Source organism: Mobula birostris, chromosome 8 (assembly GCF_030028105.1).
Source record: "Mobula birostris isolate sMobBir1 chromosome 8, sMobBir1.hap1, whole genome shotgun sequence".
NCBI lineage: Eukaryota > Metazoa > Chordata > Chondrichthyes > Myliobatiformes > Myliobatidae > Mobula > Mobula birostris.
In genome coordinates, this window is record NC_092377.1 from 17,454,840 (window position 1) to 17,472,342 (window position 17,503).

Here is a 17,503-nt window from a genome sequence, read left to right on the forward strand (position 1 = left end):
AGCCCAAAGGATCATTAGGGACCCGAGTCACCTTAACCACAAAATGTTCCAGCTGCTACCATCCGGGAAATGGTACTGCAGCATAAAAGCCAGGACCAACAGGCTCCGGGACAGCTTCTTCCACCAGACCATCAGAATGATTAATTCATGCTGACAAAACTGTATTTCTCTGTTATAATGACTGCTCATATTTAACAGTTATTGTTACTGTCCTATTGTACATGCTATTTATTATACATGACTATAAATCGCACATTGCACATTTAGATGGAGTCATAACAAAGATTTTTAGTCCTCATGTATGTGAAGGATGTAAGAAATAAAATCAATTCAATTCAATTCGTACAACCATCCATCACCTGCTCCTGTGTCTTCGCATGACCCTGACTGGGGGGCTAAGCAGGTACTACAACTTGCCCCAGGGTAATCTGCAGGCTAGCAGAAGGAGAGAGCACCTTATACCTCATTTGGTAGAGACGTATCTCTACACCACCACCCATTTAATAGAGCAGGTAATTGTTACAGCATAGAATGGGCCATTTGGATCACTGGAATCTATGCTAGGTCCTAGTAGAGTAACCTCATCAGTCCTGTTCTTCTGCAAGTTATTGTCCCTAAGTGCTTATTCAATTCCCCTCTGAAAGGACTGATTCATTTTGTTTTCACTAACCTGATGGATGAATAAGTTTACTGCCCATCTAGTTTTCCCTTGAAGCAGACCATCTTCTAGGGCACTTAGGTGGGCTGCTGAGAGTCAGCACAATTTTGTGGGAAGAGCATGAACACTGAAAATGATAGAATCACTCAATACATCAGGCAGCCTCTGTGCAGAGATATACAGTAAAAGTCTCAGGTTGAAAACCAGACAGCAGCATTGGGAAAAGGAGAAAATAAGTGAGTTTTAACATGGAGAGAAGCTAAGGAAGGGATGGGTAGGACAAAGGGAATATCTCTGATAGGGTGGAACCAGGGTTCTTAGGTTATGTCTACTGTGTTCATGGTTATTATATTAATGAGCGAAGTTAAAGATCAAAGACATTCCCTTTGCCCTATCAATCCCCCCACCCCCAACCTTTTGACATAAAATTAACTCGTTTCCCACTTTTCATTAAACGTTAAGTCTATATCTTCTTCCACAGATGCTGTCTGGACTGCTGAGCGTTTCCAGCGCTTTTTGTTTTTTTTTTTGTCTCACATTGTCTGGCATCTGCAGCATTTTAATTTTCACTTTGAGGGAAACGGAAGGGGAGATAAACCGGATCAGCAAAGGCAGCGGAATTCCTTCCTAAATTAACTTGTAACAATGATGCATCACCTCCACGGGCACCATTCCCAATACTAGTTCTAAATGTCAGATTTACTTAATTAACCGAATTTTAATTTCTTCGTTCCTGCGCGGGGATTTGAACCTGTTATTTCAAAATTACCAGTCTTAGCTATCAGTTACTATCAGCGGCATTCTGGGGATCCGAACTCAATTGCTCCCGGTTTAGTGGAGGTCTTTTTTTTTGGAGCCCGATTTTACAATCTGTTGAGAAGAAGATGGTCCTTTTTAAAACGAAAATGTTCCGAATGGATGAACCGGTGGCTGGGAGAGGGTGTTGCTTGCAGCTGAGTTCCCTGCACCCGTTATTTGTCTACCGGGTATCTGCAGGCAGGAGAGCAGCTTATTCCCAGAACTTCGCCCCACCGTTCCCTCACAATTGTGTTTTTTTTTTCTTTCTCTCTCTCTTTCTCCCCCCTTCTTTCTGCAGTTCACTGCACCATACGCAGATATAACGTGTGCCCCTCCCACTGGGCAGTCCTTTGCTTTTCGGTCGGTGCCTTTTTTTGCTGCAGCTACCCAGCCAGTATGAACTGCAGTCGGCTGAGTGACAGCGGTACCTGAGTTCTCTGCTGGCTGCCCTGACTTACCCTCCCTCTGTCTCTCTTTGACCCCTTTTTACTAGGGGTGCAGGACTCGGCAATGACTGACTGGAACAAGAACGTGGAAGTTAAGCACGACCGTCTGCCGGAGGAGCCTTACGATCAGATGAAATTAAAGCCCGGAGCCAGGGAAGCCACCCAGAGCGTTCCCCGGGGGGCTACCAACTTGTACAGCACTGCCAAAAAGAAGGATTACACTATGTCTGTCTACCTCCATCACAGGACAAAGAGCGAGCATGTGAGCAATTTGTCAAATGTTAAATTACCTTGTTTTTTTATTTAGCGTAGAGGGAGGGATTTCAGGAGCCCTTTATAATGGGATGTGACAATTGGACCATCGATTGTGTGATAAATAATGTATACGCACTTAATACGCGATAACAGCGTGAAAAATAATCCTGACAGGAAAGTTTCGATTATCTTATTTTTTTCTTCTTGAAATGGCGCCTAAATACATTCGGAGGTAGCGCAGTGCTTTTGAATTAAAGTTGTTTCCATCGTGTAACTTTTAACGCCGACCTCGGGCAGCGGCGGCGGGGAACAGAGAACTGAATGCTCTGGGAATGCAGCGGCTGAGTAAATGTCAGAGGGCTGCTGAAACTCCCCAACAGCGTAATCCCCAGGAAAATGCAGGTATTGATGTAGATTTTGGCTGAGGGAGAGGGGTGACCAAATTCCACCTCGTAAATGCCAGCTCCTCCCGAGTTGGCGCGAGTGATATCCTGGCGGTGGCTTTAATTGATTATGTCCACTAATCACACTAGAAAGTGGCAGGTTCGCCTTCAGTGGCCAGTTTTCATAGGCACAGGAGTGGAAGCCCGTGTGGTCTTTGTAACGCGTGGTTATTTGAGTTACTGTCATTTTCCTGTCAGTTTGAACCATTATGGCCATTCACATCTGACCTCTCTCATTAACAAAATGTTTTCACCCACAGAGCTGCCGCTCACTGGATTTTTTTTATTTTTCGCAACATTCTCTGTAAGCTATAGACACCGATGTGCCTGCAAATCCCCCCAAAATCGGCAATTTCTGAGATACTCAAACCACCCCGTAAGGCACCAGCAATCATGCCGCCTCAAGACCACTTAGATCATCTTTCTCCCCCATTCTGAACAACAGCTGAACCTCTTGACCAAGTGGCTCCACCCTTCAAGAAGGGAGAGAGGCAGAAGAAAGGAAATGATAAGTCTGCCAGTCTGACCTCAGTGGTTGGGAAAATGTTGGAGTCCATTGTTGAGGATGTGGTTTCGGGATACTTGGACGCATGATAAAATAGGCCAAAGTCAGCATGGTTTCCTTAAGGAAAAGTCTTGTCTGATAAATCTATTGGGATTCTTTGAAGAAATAATAAGCAGAATAGACAAAGGAGAATGGATGGGTGTTGAGTACTTGGACAAGGTGCTGCATGTGAGACTGCTTAATAAGTTAAGAGCCCATGATATTATAGGAGCGATACTAGCATGGATAGAGCAGTGGTTACTTGGTAGGAGGCAAACAGTGGGAATAAAGGGAGACTTTTCTGATTGGCTGCCAGTGACTAGTGGTGTTCTACATGGATCCATGTTGGGGCCGCTTATTTGTACATTATATATCACTGATTTGGATGACAGAATTGATGGCTTTGTGCCCAGGTTTGCAGATGATTCAAAGATAGGTGGATGGGCAGGTAGTTCTGAGGAAGTAGGGAGGCTATAGAAGGATTTAGTCAGATTAGAAGAATGGGCAAAGAAATGGCAAATGCAACACAGTGTCAGGAAGTGCGTAGTCTTCTACTTGGGTAGAAGAAATAAAAGCATAGACTATTTTCTAAATGGACAGAAAAAAATCTGAGTTGCAAAGGGACTTGGGAGTCCACGTGCAGGATTCCCTGAAGGTTAATTTGCAGGTCGAGTTGGTGGTGAGGAAGGTAACTGCAATATTAGCATTCATTTCAAGGGGACTAGAGTATAAAAGCAAGGATGTAATGTTGAGGCTTTATAAGACCTCACTTGGAGTGTTGTGAGCAGTTTTGGGTCCCTTATCTGAGAAAGGATGTGTTGACTTTGGAGAGGGTTCAAAGGAGATTCACAAAAAGGATTTGGGCATTGAAAGGCTTGTCTAATGAGGAGTGTTTGATGGCTGTTGGCCTGTACTCACTGGAATTCAGAAGAATGGGGGATATCATATTGAAATCTACTGAATGTTTAAAGGCCTCAATAGAAGGGACGTGGAAAGGGTTTTCACCACTGTGGGAGAGTCTAAGACCAGAGGACACAGCCTCAAAATAGAGGGATGTCTTTAAAATGGAGATGAGGAATTTCTTTAGCCAGGGAATGGTGAATCTTTGGAATTCATTGCCGCAGGTGGCTGTAGAGGCCAAGTCGTTGGGTATATTTAAGGCAGAGGTTGATTGATTCTTGATTAGGCAGGGCATGAAGGGATACTGGAAGAAGGCAAGAGATTGAGGTTGAGAGGGAAATTGGATCAGCCATGATGAAATGGCACAGCAGACTTGATGGGCCAAATGGCCTAATTCTACTCCCATATCTTATGGTCTTCGGGTCTTATGACTGCATGCTTCTGTGCAAGGAGTTGCAGTCACACAATTGGCATGATTAGATAACTGCATTAATGAGCAGGTATACCTAATGACGTGGCCACTGGGGATATATTCCGATAGAAATACTTACAAGGTGTTGGACTCGGGCTGACCATCTGCTGGGTTAACTGACGTTTCAGTTTCCCTTCCCTCACATGAGAATGAGAATGCTGGAATCTGGAGCGGCAAGCAATGCGCTGGAAAAGCTCGGTGGCATCTGTGGGAGTAAAGGATTTGTCAGTGTTTCGGATCAAAAACCCCAATGCCGTTGGCCCACTGCTGTGTTCTCCCAGCATAGTTTTGTTGCTCTCTTCCCACAGGTGACACAAGACTGGCTGAATGTTTCCAAGAGAAATAGGGTTGAGAGGGAAAATAAATCAGCCATGGTTGATCGGCAGAGCGGAACTCGAGCCTAATTTTGCTCTCATGGTCTAATTGAATGTAATTGTTGCCATGTCTGCCTCTGTCTAAACATGGTCACTGCCAACCGTGGGCAGCATTCCTAGATATCAAGATATCTCTTTGCATGTTCCCATTGGGGAAGGGTGCAAATTGGGACCATTTGGGTAGGGGAGAGGATCACCCGTCTGAGGAGATGGACGGGATCAAGAGACAGAAACATCATTTGGATTCTTATGCAAAGTTTTAGGGACACTTTACCAATGTGTAATGGAGAAACTAACCAAAGAGCAAAAGGAGATATTTGATCAAAGAGGTATCTGCAGGATGGTGGGCTAAGGGAGTGGTGTCTATCTCCCTAGTGGCACTGCAAGGCGAGAAGGATATACACAGTGTGGCAAGATGAAGCTGTGGGACTGGAGAGAGTTAAAACGATGGGGAGAGCAAGGCAAGGGAGAGGAACTTAGCTTAAGTGAATGAGTGCAAATCTGTCATCAGGAAGGTTCAAGATTGTTTCATGTTATTTCCAGTTCACAAGTGTAAAGGAGAACAAAATAATTGTTACTCTGGATCCAATGCAGCACAAAAAAATACATCAGAATAAGGTAAAGAACACAGTAATAAAAAAACCAATTAATATAGTTTATATTGATTGATTGTATGTCCATAAAGTGACACAAGGCATAGGATTGTCTGCCTGTACATAAGGTGACTGACAGGAAATGATAAGGTAGTGGTGGTGTGTAGGGGAGGGTGTGGTAGGATGGGTTAATGGGTGGAAGTGTGATAATGTATTCTCTGTTTTAGCAGGAAAGTGGGGTGGTAGGGGGCAGGCTGAAACCTTTATATAGTGAAAGATTGCAAAGCTCCCAGGTGCAGAGAGACCTTGGTATTCTGGTGCATGAGTTTCAAAAGATTACAGGAAATGATTTAGAAAACCAATACAACTAATTGTGAGAGAATTGAATGCAAGACAGGGGAGGTTATGCTTCAGTTGTTCAAGGCTTTGGTGAGATCACATCTAGAGAACTGTGCTCAGCATTGGTCTCCTTATTGTAAGGGAGCATATTAAGGCTGGAAGTAGTTCAGAGAAAGGTATCATGAGGAAAGACTGAATGGGTTGGTCTTGTATCCACTGGAGTTTGGAAGAATGAAAAGTAACTGGATTGAAACATGAGGTCCATAGGGAGGTCTGGACAAGGTAGATGCAGAGAGGACGTTTTCCCTCTTGAGAGAATCTATTCGTAGGAGTTGTTCCTTAAGATAGAGGACATGATTTTTGTTTCTCTCTTAGAGGACCATGAGTCTTCTAAGCTCTGGTTATCAAAAGGCAATAAGAATAGAATGTTTGAATATTATTGGAGGAATTTATAAACAATTGCATGAAAACCTGCCAAGGGTTAGTGGGAATGTAAAGCTGTGGTTCCAATCGGATCAGCTATAATTATTGAACGACGGTGCACTTAAATTGCTGAATGCCCCTAATTTGAATGTTCTTATGTTCACCTGTTACATGATGGAAACATCATGGACAGGATGGAGCATCAAAAGCTCAACTTACGGTCAAAACTAAGACAGAGATTGCAAATGGTGTCACTCATCTTTGGATGGTGATCAGAAATGCAGATGAGGGTGCTCTGGGGGCAGCCTGCATGCCTCACCACACATTCTGGTGCCAACATTACACGTCCATGATGCTCGGCAGAACAACACAGAGCACAGCATATAACAAAACAAGTGGCAAAATGGAGTTTCCCACGTCCCCCCCCCCACCCACCCACACACATAAACAGTCCTTTAACCCGAGGCAAGTACTCCGGCCTCCAGTGCACATGGATTTGGGGCTGCAACACCGGACTTTGACATGTTCCTTGAGAGTGGATGTACAAGAACAAGGCATGAGGTTCACAGCCCCCATAATTGCGGGCTTTGCCTTCGTCTTGTTTGACGCTTTTCCTGAGGTGTCAGGGAAAGCATTGAAGAAGTTGAAGGCGAACTCAGTAACTATGGGGGCTGTGAGTTGGCGTCAGTGGGCAGGGGAGAGATTTAGATGACAGAGTCGATGTATTATGTGTAAGCCACTAAATGGCTTGTCTCTATCATGATAATGTTGGAGTCTGTGCATATGATATAACTACTTGGGAACGTGTGGAGAAAGCAGGAGGCATGAAGGTCAGTATTAAAAATTTTAAAGTACAAAAGAATTCTGCCTGTAATCATTTATTATTAGCATCAGGTTATGCAAAGCTGACAAAATGCATGTGGATAAAAAGATTACTTGAAAGTCTTGACAGTACATTTGGTAGTTTAAATGACACCAAGTTTGCAATGCATTTTATTTTATTTGAACCCTTGTATTTGGGATTTGAGAGCAACCCAGTTCAAGCAGAGACTGAGGCGGATTTGTGTACAGCCAGCAGCCTGGGGACGTTGAGCCTCCTTACTATTTTAGTTACATCAGGTGCAATGGCTAACACTTTCATCTCCAAGTCAGGAGGTTGTAAATTCCAATTCACCTGTTGAAGCTTTGACACATAATCTGGGATACTGCTCCTATGCAGCGCTACAAGGAGATGACTTGTATAGACCAAGGCTTTGTCTGTTCACTAATAAAAACTAAAGTACCTTATAAAACTGAAGAAGCTCTGGAAAGACTCAGCAGGTCAGGCAGCAGCCGTGGAATGAGAACAAAATTGTCATTTCAGACTGAAAACAATTTATCAGAACTGATTCTAATGTTCTGTGTTTTTATTTCAGATTCCTAACACCAGCATTATTTTGCTTTTTGAAGTTATCCAGTTTCTTTCTCCGCAGATGCTGCCTGACCTGCTGAGTTTTAGAGCATTTTCTGTTCTTGTCTCAGACCTCCAGCATCTGCAGTTTCAAAAGAAGTATTTACTGAGATACAATGCAGAATAGGCCCTTCTGTCCCTTTGAGCTGTGTCACCCAGCAACCCCCGATTTTAACCCTAGTCTAAACAGAGGACAATTTACGATGACCAATTGACCTATCAACCGGTACATCTTTGGACTGTGGGAGGAAACCGGAGCACCCGGAGGAAACCCACGCGGTCACAGGGAGAACATACAAACCTCTTACAGACGGCGGCAGGAACTGAACCTGGTTCGCTAGCACCGTCATGTGTTGAGCTAACCACTAGTTCTCAAGGTATAGAAATAATAAATACTGCAAATATTCAGCAGGTTAGGCAGAATTCACGAGGAAAGAAATGGTTGGTGTATCAGGTTGATAATCATTTGTCAAATGATGAATTCCAGTATTCCCTTTTTTCTGATTTTATTTCAGATTTTTGTCATTGTTATCTGTGTTCTTTCTTGTTTTTTTTTGTGTGGGGTTGGGGGATTTGGGGGTTGAAGTGTTTTGTGTGGGGTGTGTCGGGGGGGTCAGTGTTCTTATTAGATTTTTGTGTGGGGAGAGGAGTACTTGGGGGCTGATATTCTTTGTGTTTTGTATGGGTGGGAAGGGGCTTGGGAGGGGAGTGCTGATGATTGTGTTACTGTTTTTTTGTGTGGGTGGAGGAGGTGGGTTTGCTGTTTCTCTATGAACTGACTTCCATAGTTTTTTTCTTGGCTTCGTGGCTATCTGGAGAAGAAGAATCTCAGATTTGTATGCCGCCTACATACTTTTATAATAGGTGAACCTTTGAACCTTTTTATTATCCAGTATTTAACTTTTATCAACAATGTGAACTTCATTTTGCTCTTTGTGGGAGATGGCTGTGTACAAATCGGCTGTTACTCTTCCTACACCTTAGAAGTGACTACACTCGAAAGTGCTTTGAGTGTCTCGAAAGAGATGTGAAAGGTGTTATATAAATGCAAGTTTATTTTTCTTCAGCTGGCAATGCAGATTGTGCAAACTGTATTGCTGAGTATGCCAATTCCCTTTCATAGTAATGGTGCCCAGAGAAGTGTTGAGCCAATTTGAGAATACAGACAAACGGTTTTACTTTATAATCACATCCTGAAGAAGATGTGCATTGGTCTCTGTGATTCACTGGCGTTCCAGCCTGCATTATGTGCTCACCCCATACCTGGTGCTTGGGCCCTTGGATCAGAAGTGAGAACACTACCTTTAACCGAGCCTGATATACTTAAAAAATAGGCATAGTTAGAGATGACACACTGGTATTTGGTCTGGCAAGTACTCGCTGGAGAATGGGGGGTGGGGGAGTGCGGGATCTCAGTGAAACCTATTGAAAATTGAAAGGCCTGGATATAGTAGTCGTGGAGAGGATGTTTCCTATAGTGGGGGAGTCTAGGACAAGAGGGCACAGCCTCAGAATAGAAGGATGTCCCTTCATAACACAGGTGAGGAGGAATTTCGTTAGCTAGAGTGTGGTGAATATGTGCAATTCATTGCCGTGGATGGTCTGTGGACACCAAGTCATCGGGTATACTTAATGTGGACGTTGATAGGTTCTTGATTAGTAAGGACGCCTAATGTTATGGGCAGAAAGCAAGAGGAAGGGAGTGAAAGAGAGAATAAATCAGCCATGATGGAATGGTGGAGAAAACTCAATGGGCTGAATGGCCTGATTCTGCTTTTGTGTCTTATTTGAAAACACCTCTGTTCACTAATATCCTTGAAGGAATGAAGATGTCCATCTCTGTTTAGTCAGGCCAATGCATGGCTCCAGCCCCACATTAACATGATTGGTTGTGAACTGCCCTGTGAAGTGGACCATCATCTCACTCAGTTGTATCTCACTGCTTCAATTAAAATGATCTGTCATACCCTTCCCAGGTCAAAGAGAATTGCTGGTAATGATGGCCATCTTGAAGACAGCTGCAACTCAAGAATTACTTTCCAGAAGCTAAACTATATAGGCTGAAGTTCATTGATGTTATAACATGTGGGATAATTAATGCAACACACACAAAGTGCTGGAGGAACTCAGCAAGCTAGGCAGCATATATGGAAAAGGGGACCGTTGACGTTTTGAGCTGAGACACTTCAGCAGGACTGGAAAAAAGAAGATGAGGAGTCAGAATAAGAAGCTGGGGTGGGGGAAGAACACTAGGTGAAACTGGGCGGGGGTAATATTGATGTAAAGAGCTGGGAAGTTGTTTGATGAAAGAGCTACAGGGCTGGAGAAGGGGGTATCTGACAGGAGAGGACGGAAGGCCATGGAAGAAAGAAGAGGGTGAGGAGTACCAGAGGGAGGTGACAGGCAGAAAGGACATAAGATGAGAAAGGAAATGAAGGTGGGGGGCATTACTGGAAATTCGAGAAATCTGTGTTCATGCCATCAGGTTGGAGGCTATCCAGACAGAATATAAGGTATTGCTCCTCCAACCTGAATATAGCCTCATCGCAAGAGTAAGGGAGGCCATGGACTAACATGTCAAATGGGAAGTGGAATTAAAATGGGTGGCCACTGGGAGATCCAGCTTTTTCTGGCGGATGGAGTGTTGGTGCCCGATGAAGCAGCTTTCCAATGCAAACTAATGATATGTATCTGGATTTCTAGAAGACATTTAAAATGGTGATGCATGAAAGATTACTGCACACTATAAGAGTTTAGTGTATTTATCATAGAGTATATTGACATTTGTTGGTTCCCCCCTCCCCCCAATTTTGCAAGCACGGAGTGACAGACTGTTTAACAACAAATGAGTCCTATGATATGGGCTTTAATGGGGAAGAGGTGTTGAGACCAAAATTGGATCACCTTTGACCTTATTGAATGAAAGAAGAGGTTTAATAGCTGGTCCCAGTCCTGCTCTTGTTTCTTCTGTTCTGTCTTGTCCAGGAAGCTCGTTAAAGTTCAAAGTACATTTATTATCAAAGTATGCTTACATTATACAACCTCGAGATTTGTCTCCTTACAGGCACAAAACAAGAAACCCAAAAGAGCCTATAAAATTACTCGACAAATACCCAATGTGCAGAGGGAAAAAACAGATTGTGCAAACAATAAGTGTAAACAAATAGCATTTAGAATGAAGCACTACTGCTCCTAAAAAAAAATCAACTTGGTCAGACAATGGATCAATCTTAGCACTGGCACAATTAGTGGGAGATGATACCCAACCAGGATCTGTGTTTGAACCATGCATCAAAGATAGTACTTGGTTCCGTTTAAGGTACTCTGGTATTTTTAGTGCACTGGTTAATGTGTCCTTGTTAAATTCTTGTCAAACCTATTTTAACAGAATAGGATCACACATTTAAAATAAATTGGTTCCTGACTACCATAGAACAGTTCATTAAATGTGTGCCTACGTTCCATCACAGAGAGGAACATGACTCCTAACATTCTGACTGTCCCCTATTTATTGGGAAACCACAACTGCACTAGTTATGAACACTATAATGCCCTCCTGTATATAATGAACAGCTAGGTATTTCTCTCAAAATGCAGACTGAATAGTGGACTGTAAACTGTTGTCATTTAGTTGCTTGTATAGATTCTCTCTTACTGATTAGGTTTCTAGATAATTAAGACCCCTTTAATAGAATCAAACGGCACTTAAGCATGCCTTCTGACCCAACCTGTCCACACCAACCATCAAAGTTCAAAGTACATTTGTCACCAAGTACCGCCCTGATGCTGGAATACATCCCAGGATGCCCTGGGGCACACTATCAGTGATGTAACTTGGAGTCATCGGGTGTTTCGGGTCTTTCAACAACAGACACTGTTCCCCAGACACCCCAGCCAGGGTTGATCAGGCCCTGGTTTGTGTCCCAGCAGCACTGGTCCATGGGTCACACCTCTTGATCCATTGACATCTGGAGGCTCGCTCAGCGACCTCTGCAATGGTCCTGATGGCTCTTCTCTTTGCAGCTCTAGTAATGCCAAGGAGAGAGTAGTTTCTCCCGAGCGAGCAGCCAGTAAAACCTCTACACCCTACCTCTATAGGCTCGCATTGTGCCCTCGACCCCTGTCTCTGGCACTGCTCTTCCAGCTCCTGGTACTTGGCTCTTTTACACTCAAACACCTCCTCAATCTGGTCTTCCCTAGGCACTGTCAGTTCTACCATGACCACCTTCTTTGAGGTTTCTGACAGAATGACCATGTCCGGCCTCAGTGACGATGATGTGGTGAGGTCAGGGAACTTTGGTTGCTTGCCAAGATCGAATGAGATTAATTTTCTTGCAGGCATTCACAGTAGAACAAAGAAATGCAATAGAATCAATGACAGACTACTCACGAACAAAGGCAGACAAACAAGGAATGTGCTAAAGAAGACAAACTGAAAATGCAAAACAGCAACAAATAATAATTGTAATTAAATCAAATAATATTGAGAACATGAGCCCTTGAAGGTGAGTCCACAGGTTGTGTTCAGTGATCAGTTCAGTGTTGTGAGTGAAGTTGTTGACACAGGTTCAGGAGCCTGATGGTTGAAGGGTCATATCTATTCCAGAACCTGTTCCTGATCGGTATCCTCCATCCATCCATACTAATCCCATTTTCCTACACTTACCCCACTGTCTTCAAATGCTTATCCAGAAACTTGACTGTTGTGAGAATCATTGGCTCCACTATTCTTGCAGGCAGTGCATTTTGAACTTTAACCACCCTCTGGTTGGTTGAAAGAAACCTTATATTGCCTCTAATCTTCTTAATTTTTACCTTAAACCTATAGCCTTTTGTTATAGTCATTTTGACATCCTGTTTTCTACAAAGTTAATACCTGTACATGACAGAGTCCAAAGGAACATTGGTATACAGGGAGCCCTTGGTGTGCGAGTACATAGCTCCCCGAAAGTGGCGACACAGTGGGTATATAGATAGGGTAATGAAAAGGGCACTTGGTACACCTGCCTTCAAAAGCTGAGGTGTTGAGATAGAGACTCAGGACATTGTGTTGCAGCTATAGAAACGTTGGCTGGACTTCACCTAGAATATGAGCATGTGAATGATTGAAATCTACCAGATTGTTACAGTAAATAAAAACTAAAAGAACTATTGCAGATACTGGAAATTTAGATACCACATTATAATAAGGGCATGGTAGCAAAAATGAGAGTACAGGAAAGATTCACCAGGATGTTGCTTGAATGGAGGGTTGTAGAAAAAATGGGAGATTTAATAGGCTGGGCTCATTCTTACTGAAACATTGAGGATGAAGGTGACTTTATAGATGTTTATGAAATTATAAAGGATGCCGATATAGGATAGGTAGAGTGTTAAACACAAGAGATTCTGCGGATGCTGGAATCCTTGAGCAACACACACAAAACACTGGGGGAACTCAGCAGGTCAGGCACCAGCTACGGAAGGGAATAAACAGTTGACTTTTTACGCCGACCCCTTTCATCAGGACTGGAAAGAGAGGGGTTAGAAGCCAGAATCTTGTTCTCAGAACAAGGGAGTCGAGGATCAGAGGACGTAGGTTTAATAGTGGAAGGGAAAAATCTTAAAGGAGATCTGTGGGGTAAGTTTTTCACATGGAGGTTGTTAAGTATCTGGAACAGGGGTTCACAGTCTCGAGTCCATGGGCCCCTCGGTTAATTGTAGTGGCCCATGGCACAAAAAGGTTGGGAACCTGTGATCTAGAGCAAGATGCCAGACGAGGTGGTAGAGGCAGATAGAATTACATTGTTTAGAAGGCATTTGGAGACATGCAGGCTGGAAAATAGGAGCGAAGATAGGCAAATGGGATTAGTGTAGATAATGTGGACTGAAAGGGCACATTTCTGTGCTACATGCTTCCATGATTAGTGGAAAGAGCAGCATTCCATGATCCAGGTTTATTTGATACGTGTACATCAAAAACAGGGAAAAGCACCGTTTGCATTAACAACCAACACACTTGAGGGTGTGCTGGGGGGGGATAGCTCACAAGTGTCACCACATGTTCCAGCTCCACTGTAGCATGCCCACAAGGCCCCGCTGAGCACCACAGAGCAGAACAAGCAAGACAATAAACAACGGCTGAGCAAGCCCTGTTCCTCCCTCCCACATATACAGTCCTTCAACCCTTCAACCCCAGGATAGGCTTCCAGCTCCAGCCTCCTATAAGAAAGAAGGGTACCTGATTTAAAGGAGCAAAGAGGAGGAGCGATAAAAGCAAGAAGGAAGTAATTGATCGTATGAATGAGTCATTCCAATAGATGCCCTGTAGAGCGTTGTGCTCGGAGAATTCTATTTCTTGGCAGGTTGAGGATCTTTATGGGTGTAGGTTCCATTCCAGTTAATAGATACAAGGAAGTCTCCAGGGAGTGATAAAATACCATTTTCCATTTTTACTGTTCCTATCGGAAGAACATAAATAATTGCTTGACTTAATCATAAATTTCAGTGAAGACGATTGTAATATGTATTTCTGTTGTCCCTTAAATGCACTGAGGACTTCCATGGAATTCTAGTCCATATGAGAACTTGATTCTTAATAGTTTCTCAACAACAGAAGTACTCCTGCTCATTGCACATTGAAGATAGTGCTGGGGGGTGGGGTGGGGTGGGGAACACTTCATGAAACAAAAACAGACCTTCCTCTGCTCCTAACCAGTGTTCATTGGTAGCAGAAAGCAGAGCCACTAAATAGGTGCAGAACTGATAATTTACCATTGTACAAGAAATCCTTTTAAGCAGCAGACGTCCTGTCCTGAGAATCAAATTTCTTGTCTCGCTTAGCTCTTGTTGAGTGTATGAGCAAGAAAGGTTAAAGTTGAGAAAAGAGGAGATTGGGGTGGCACGGTATTGTAATACCAGTGATTTGAGTTCAATTCCTACCACAGTCCATAAGGAGTTTGTATGTTCTCCCTGTGACTACGTGGGTTTCCTCCGGGTCTCGGATTTCCTTCCACAGTTAAAGGATGTACTGGTTGGTTGGTCAATTGGTCATTGTAAATTGTCCCGTGATTAGGCTAGGGTTAAATCAGGGGTTGCTGAGCAGCGGGGCTTGAAAGGCCTATTCCGCACTGTGTGCCAATAAATAATGGGGCTGATGAACAGTAAAATATTGCACATTGCACTGAAGTATACATTTTGCTTATAATAAGTACAAGAGTAAAGCAAAATAATAACAGAGCTGCAAAAGATTCTGATAGAGAGAAAGTAAGCATTAGTTCAAGGTCAGCATTTTTACACCTCTCTAACCCTACTGAGAGGTTGGTTGGTGGTGATTACTGTTTGTCAGTCTTTGTGTATAGTTTTTCAATGATTTCGTTGTATTTCTTTATTCTGTTATAAATGCCTGTAAGAAAACGAATCTTGGGGCATTATATGGTGACATATACATACTTTGATAAAAAATTCCTTTGAACTTTGAAAGTGCTTCATTCTATGTAGTCAAGATGGTCCGTTGGTGTTAGGTAGGGATTTCCATGGACTTTTCCTCAGTGGCTCTGGAAGACCAGTTTTTTTACCCCAAGCCAGGAGTTTCGGCTTTCTGGGTTCAGTGCATCCATCAGTATCTTTTCAGAAGCAAATGATCAGCAAGGATGCTTTTGACTGCTGGATGAACTACTGGTTGAGTATGAATCATCGATCACAAGACATTGTACATCACCAGAGTATAATTCAATCAGGATTGTATCTTCCATTTACTCTTCTATTATATCTAATTAGGTAGAGCATTGGGAAAAATTCCTAATATTAATGTTTAAATGAGATACCATTGATATTAATAACTTTGCTATGTTGAATTAATTGTCTATGAGTTACTTAGTGCATCTGAGGTGCTTCATGACTGAAAATATTTTGTTTTTATTAAGAAATCTTTTGAATCAGATTAGCTTCGCACACTATACATTGAACCAGCCTGTGTGACAATAGTTGCTTTATTTGTACATGGATTTCAGTGGGACAAGACACATGGTAGGTTATATTTGCCATTTGTACCCCTTGCTCTAGTGCTAACGGTGGGACAGATCGGCTTTTGGTGTTCTGAGACTAAAGCATCATGAGGAATTCAGTGGCGAAAAGCACGCAACAGAGTAATAAATAAGTACGGAGATGAGATGAGATCCAGTTTCCCTGTTCACTGGGCCTCGATGTGTTCTGAAACCAAATGTTTGTTTCGGTGTGATGTGAATGAAAGCAGCCATTTTGAATTCCCTCTGCTCACGCACGCCTGCTTTGCAAGGATTGATTTGCAGTTGAGCTGCCTGCTACACAGAACCTTAAAAATCCAATGTCTAGAATAAAAAATATCTTAGTCAGTAAGGACATCCTCCAAAGAGATTTATTTATTTTTTATCTACTTGCAAACGCAGAAACAGTAACAGGCCCTTCTGGCCTAACAAGTGCTGACAAATTACACCTTTGTGACATATTAACATACTCACCTGTGTGTCTTTGGAATGTGGGAGGAAACGGGAGCACCCAGAGGGTGCCCACACAGTCATGGGGAGAATGTATAAACTAGTTAGAGGCAGAATTGAACCGGTGTCACTGGACCTGTAGTAATACTATGCTGGACAGATTTGGGATGTAGCAAAGATGGCAGCCAATTTACACGCAGCAAGCTCCCATGCACAGCAACGTGATGATGTCCATCCATATAATTCAAATTTAGTAATACTGACCGAGAGAGAAATATTGTCCGGGATATTGAAGTAATGTCGTTACCCGTTCTTCAAAATAAAGTGCCGGGATTGTTTTTTTTTGTATGTGTGTGTGTCTCCATTTGGGAGCACAAACACTCTCTTTGGGGCCACACGGTAGCATAGGGGTTAGCATAATGCTATTACGGTGTCAGTGACCTGCATGCAAATCCACCATTGTCTGTAAGGAGTTTGTACTTTCTCCCTGTGACCGTGTGTGTTTCCTCCAGGTGCTCCGGTTTCCTCCCACATGGGTCAGCAGGTTAATCGGTCACAGGGCGTAGTTAGGTGGTGCAGGCTCATTGGGCTGGAAAGGCCCGTTACTGTACTGCACCTCAATAAATAAACAAACAAACAAACACACAGCTTTGACTCTACTCCCAATCTAAAGGACACCAGTCTTCTCAAGGTGCTGTCCTGCGGTAACAACCTAGATTCTTGTGCTTGACTTTTTGAGGAATTTGTTAGACTCTTCCTGTTCTCCAGGAAAATATCATAAGTGAGGGCATTTGGAAGTATTAGTGCACAAGGAGCAATCTTAGTCAAACCCTCACCCCTCTGTCAAGGACCAGGACCCAGTCCTGGCTTTACATCCTGTCTGATTCCACTCTGTTGAATAACATTTGGCAGAACAGAATGCTGGTGTTGCACTCGCATCTATGGACTTCTGTATTGGATTAAAATTGCACCCATTGGCCCAGAACTTGCAGGAGGCACAATCTTATAATAAGCATTAGGCTACTCAAGAATAAAATCAAACATATGGGAAATCTAGGATATTCTCCATCATAAGGCCAGGATAGTTAGGGCTTCAAGATGGAAATTTGTTAGGTAAGCTGTCAAGGGAGCAGGAACAGTGAATGAGGAAAAAGTGCATGATGGTGTTGTCTTTTTAAATGGGTGAGTTAACCCAGAGGGAGGAATTACTCTTTTTTTTTTACTCCTGATGTTGCACTGTAGACATTTATGGAGGTATTTTTAAAATTTAGAGATGTCTTATAGGAACTTACAGTGACACTGAGGATATATTTGCAGCCTTACAGCGCATTAAGGTGGATAAATCCCAGGGCCTG

General features: G+C 43.0%; 1 protein-coding gene across 4 annotated transcripts in view; it reads left to right on the top strand.

The window, feature by feature from the left end:
- The first annotated feature begins 1,855 nt into the window (after nucleotides 1–1,855).
- The window catches only part of LOC140201171 (inactive phospholipase D5-like), a 174,896-nt gene continuing 159,248 nt past the window's right edge, over nucleotides 1,856–17,503 (top strand). For 3 of the 4 annotated variants that reach the window (XM_072264855.1, XM_072264856.1, XM_072264858.1), the window contains exon 1: nucleotides 1,856–2,164. In XM_072264855.1, the coding sequence (XP_072120956.1) occupies nucleotides 1,967–2,164 (198 nt within the window). In that variant the 5' untranslated portion in view covers nucleotides 1,856–1,966. The remainder of the gene's footprint in view (nucleotides 2,165–17,503) is intronic. The other variant, XM_072264859.1, reaches the window with a different exon arrangement.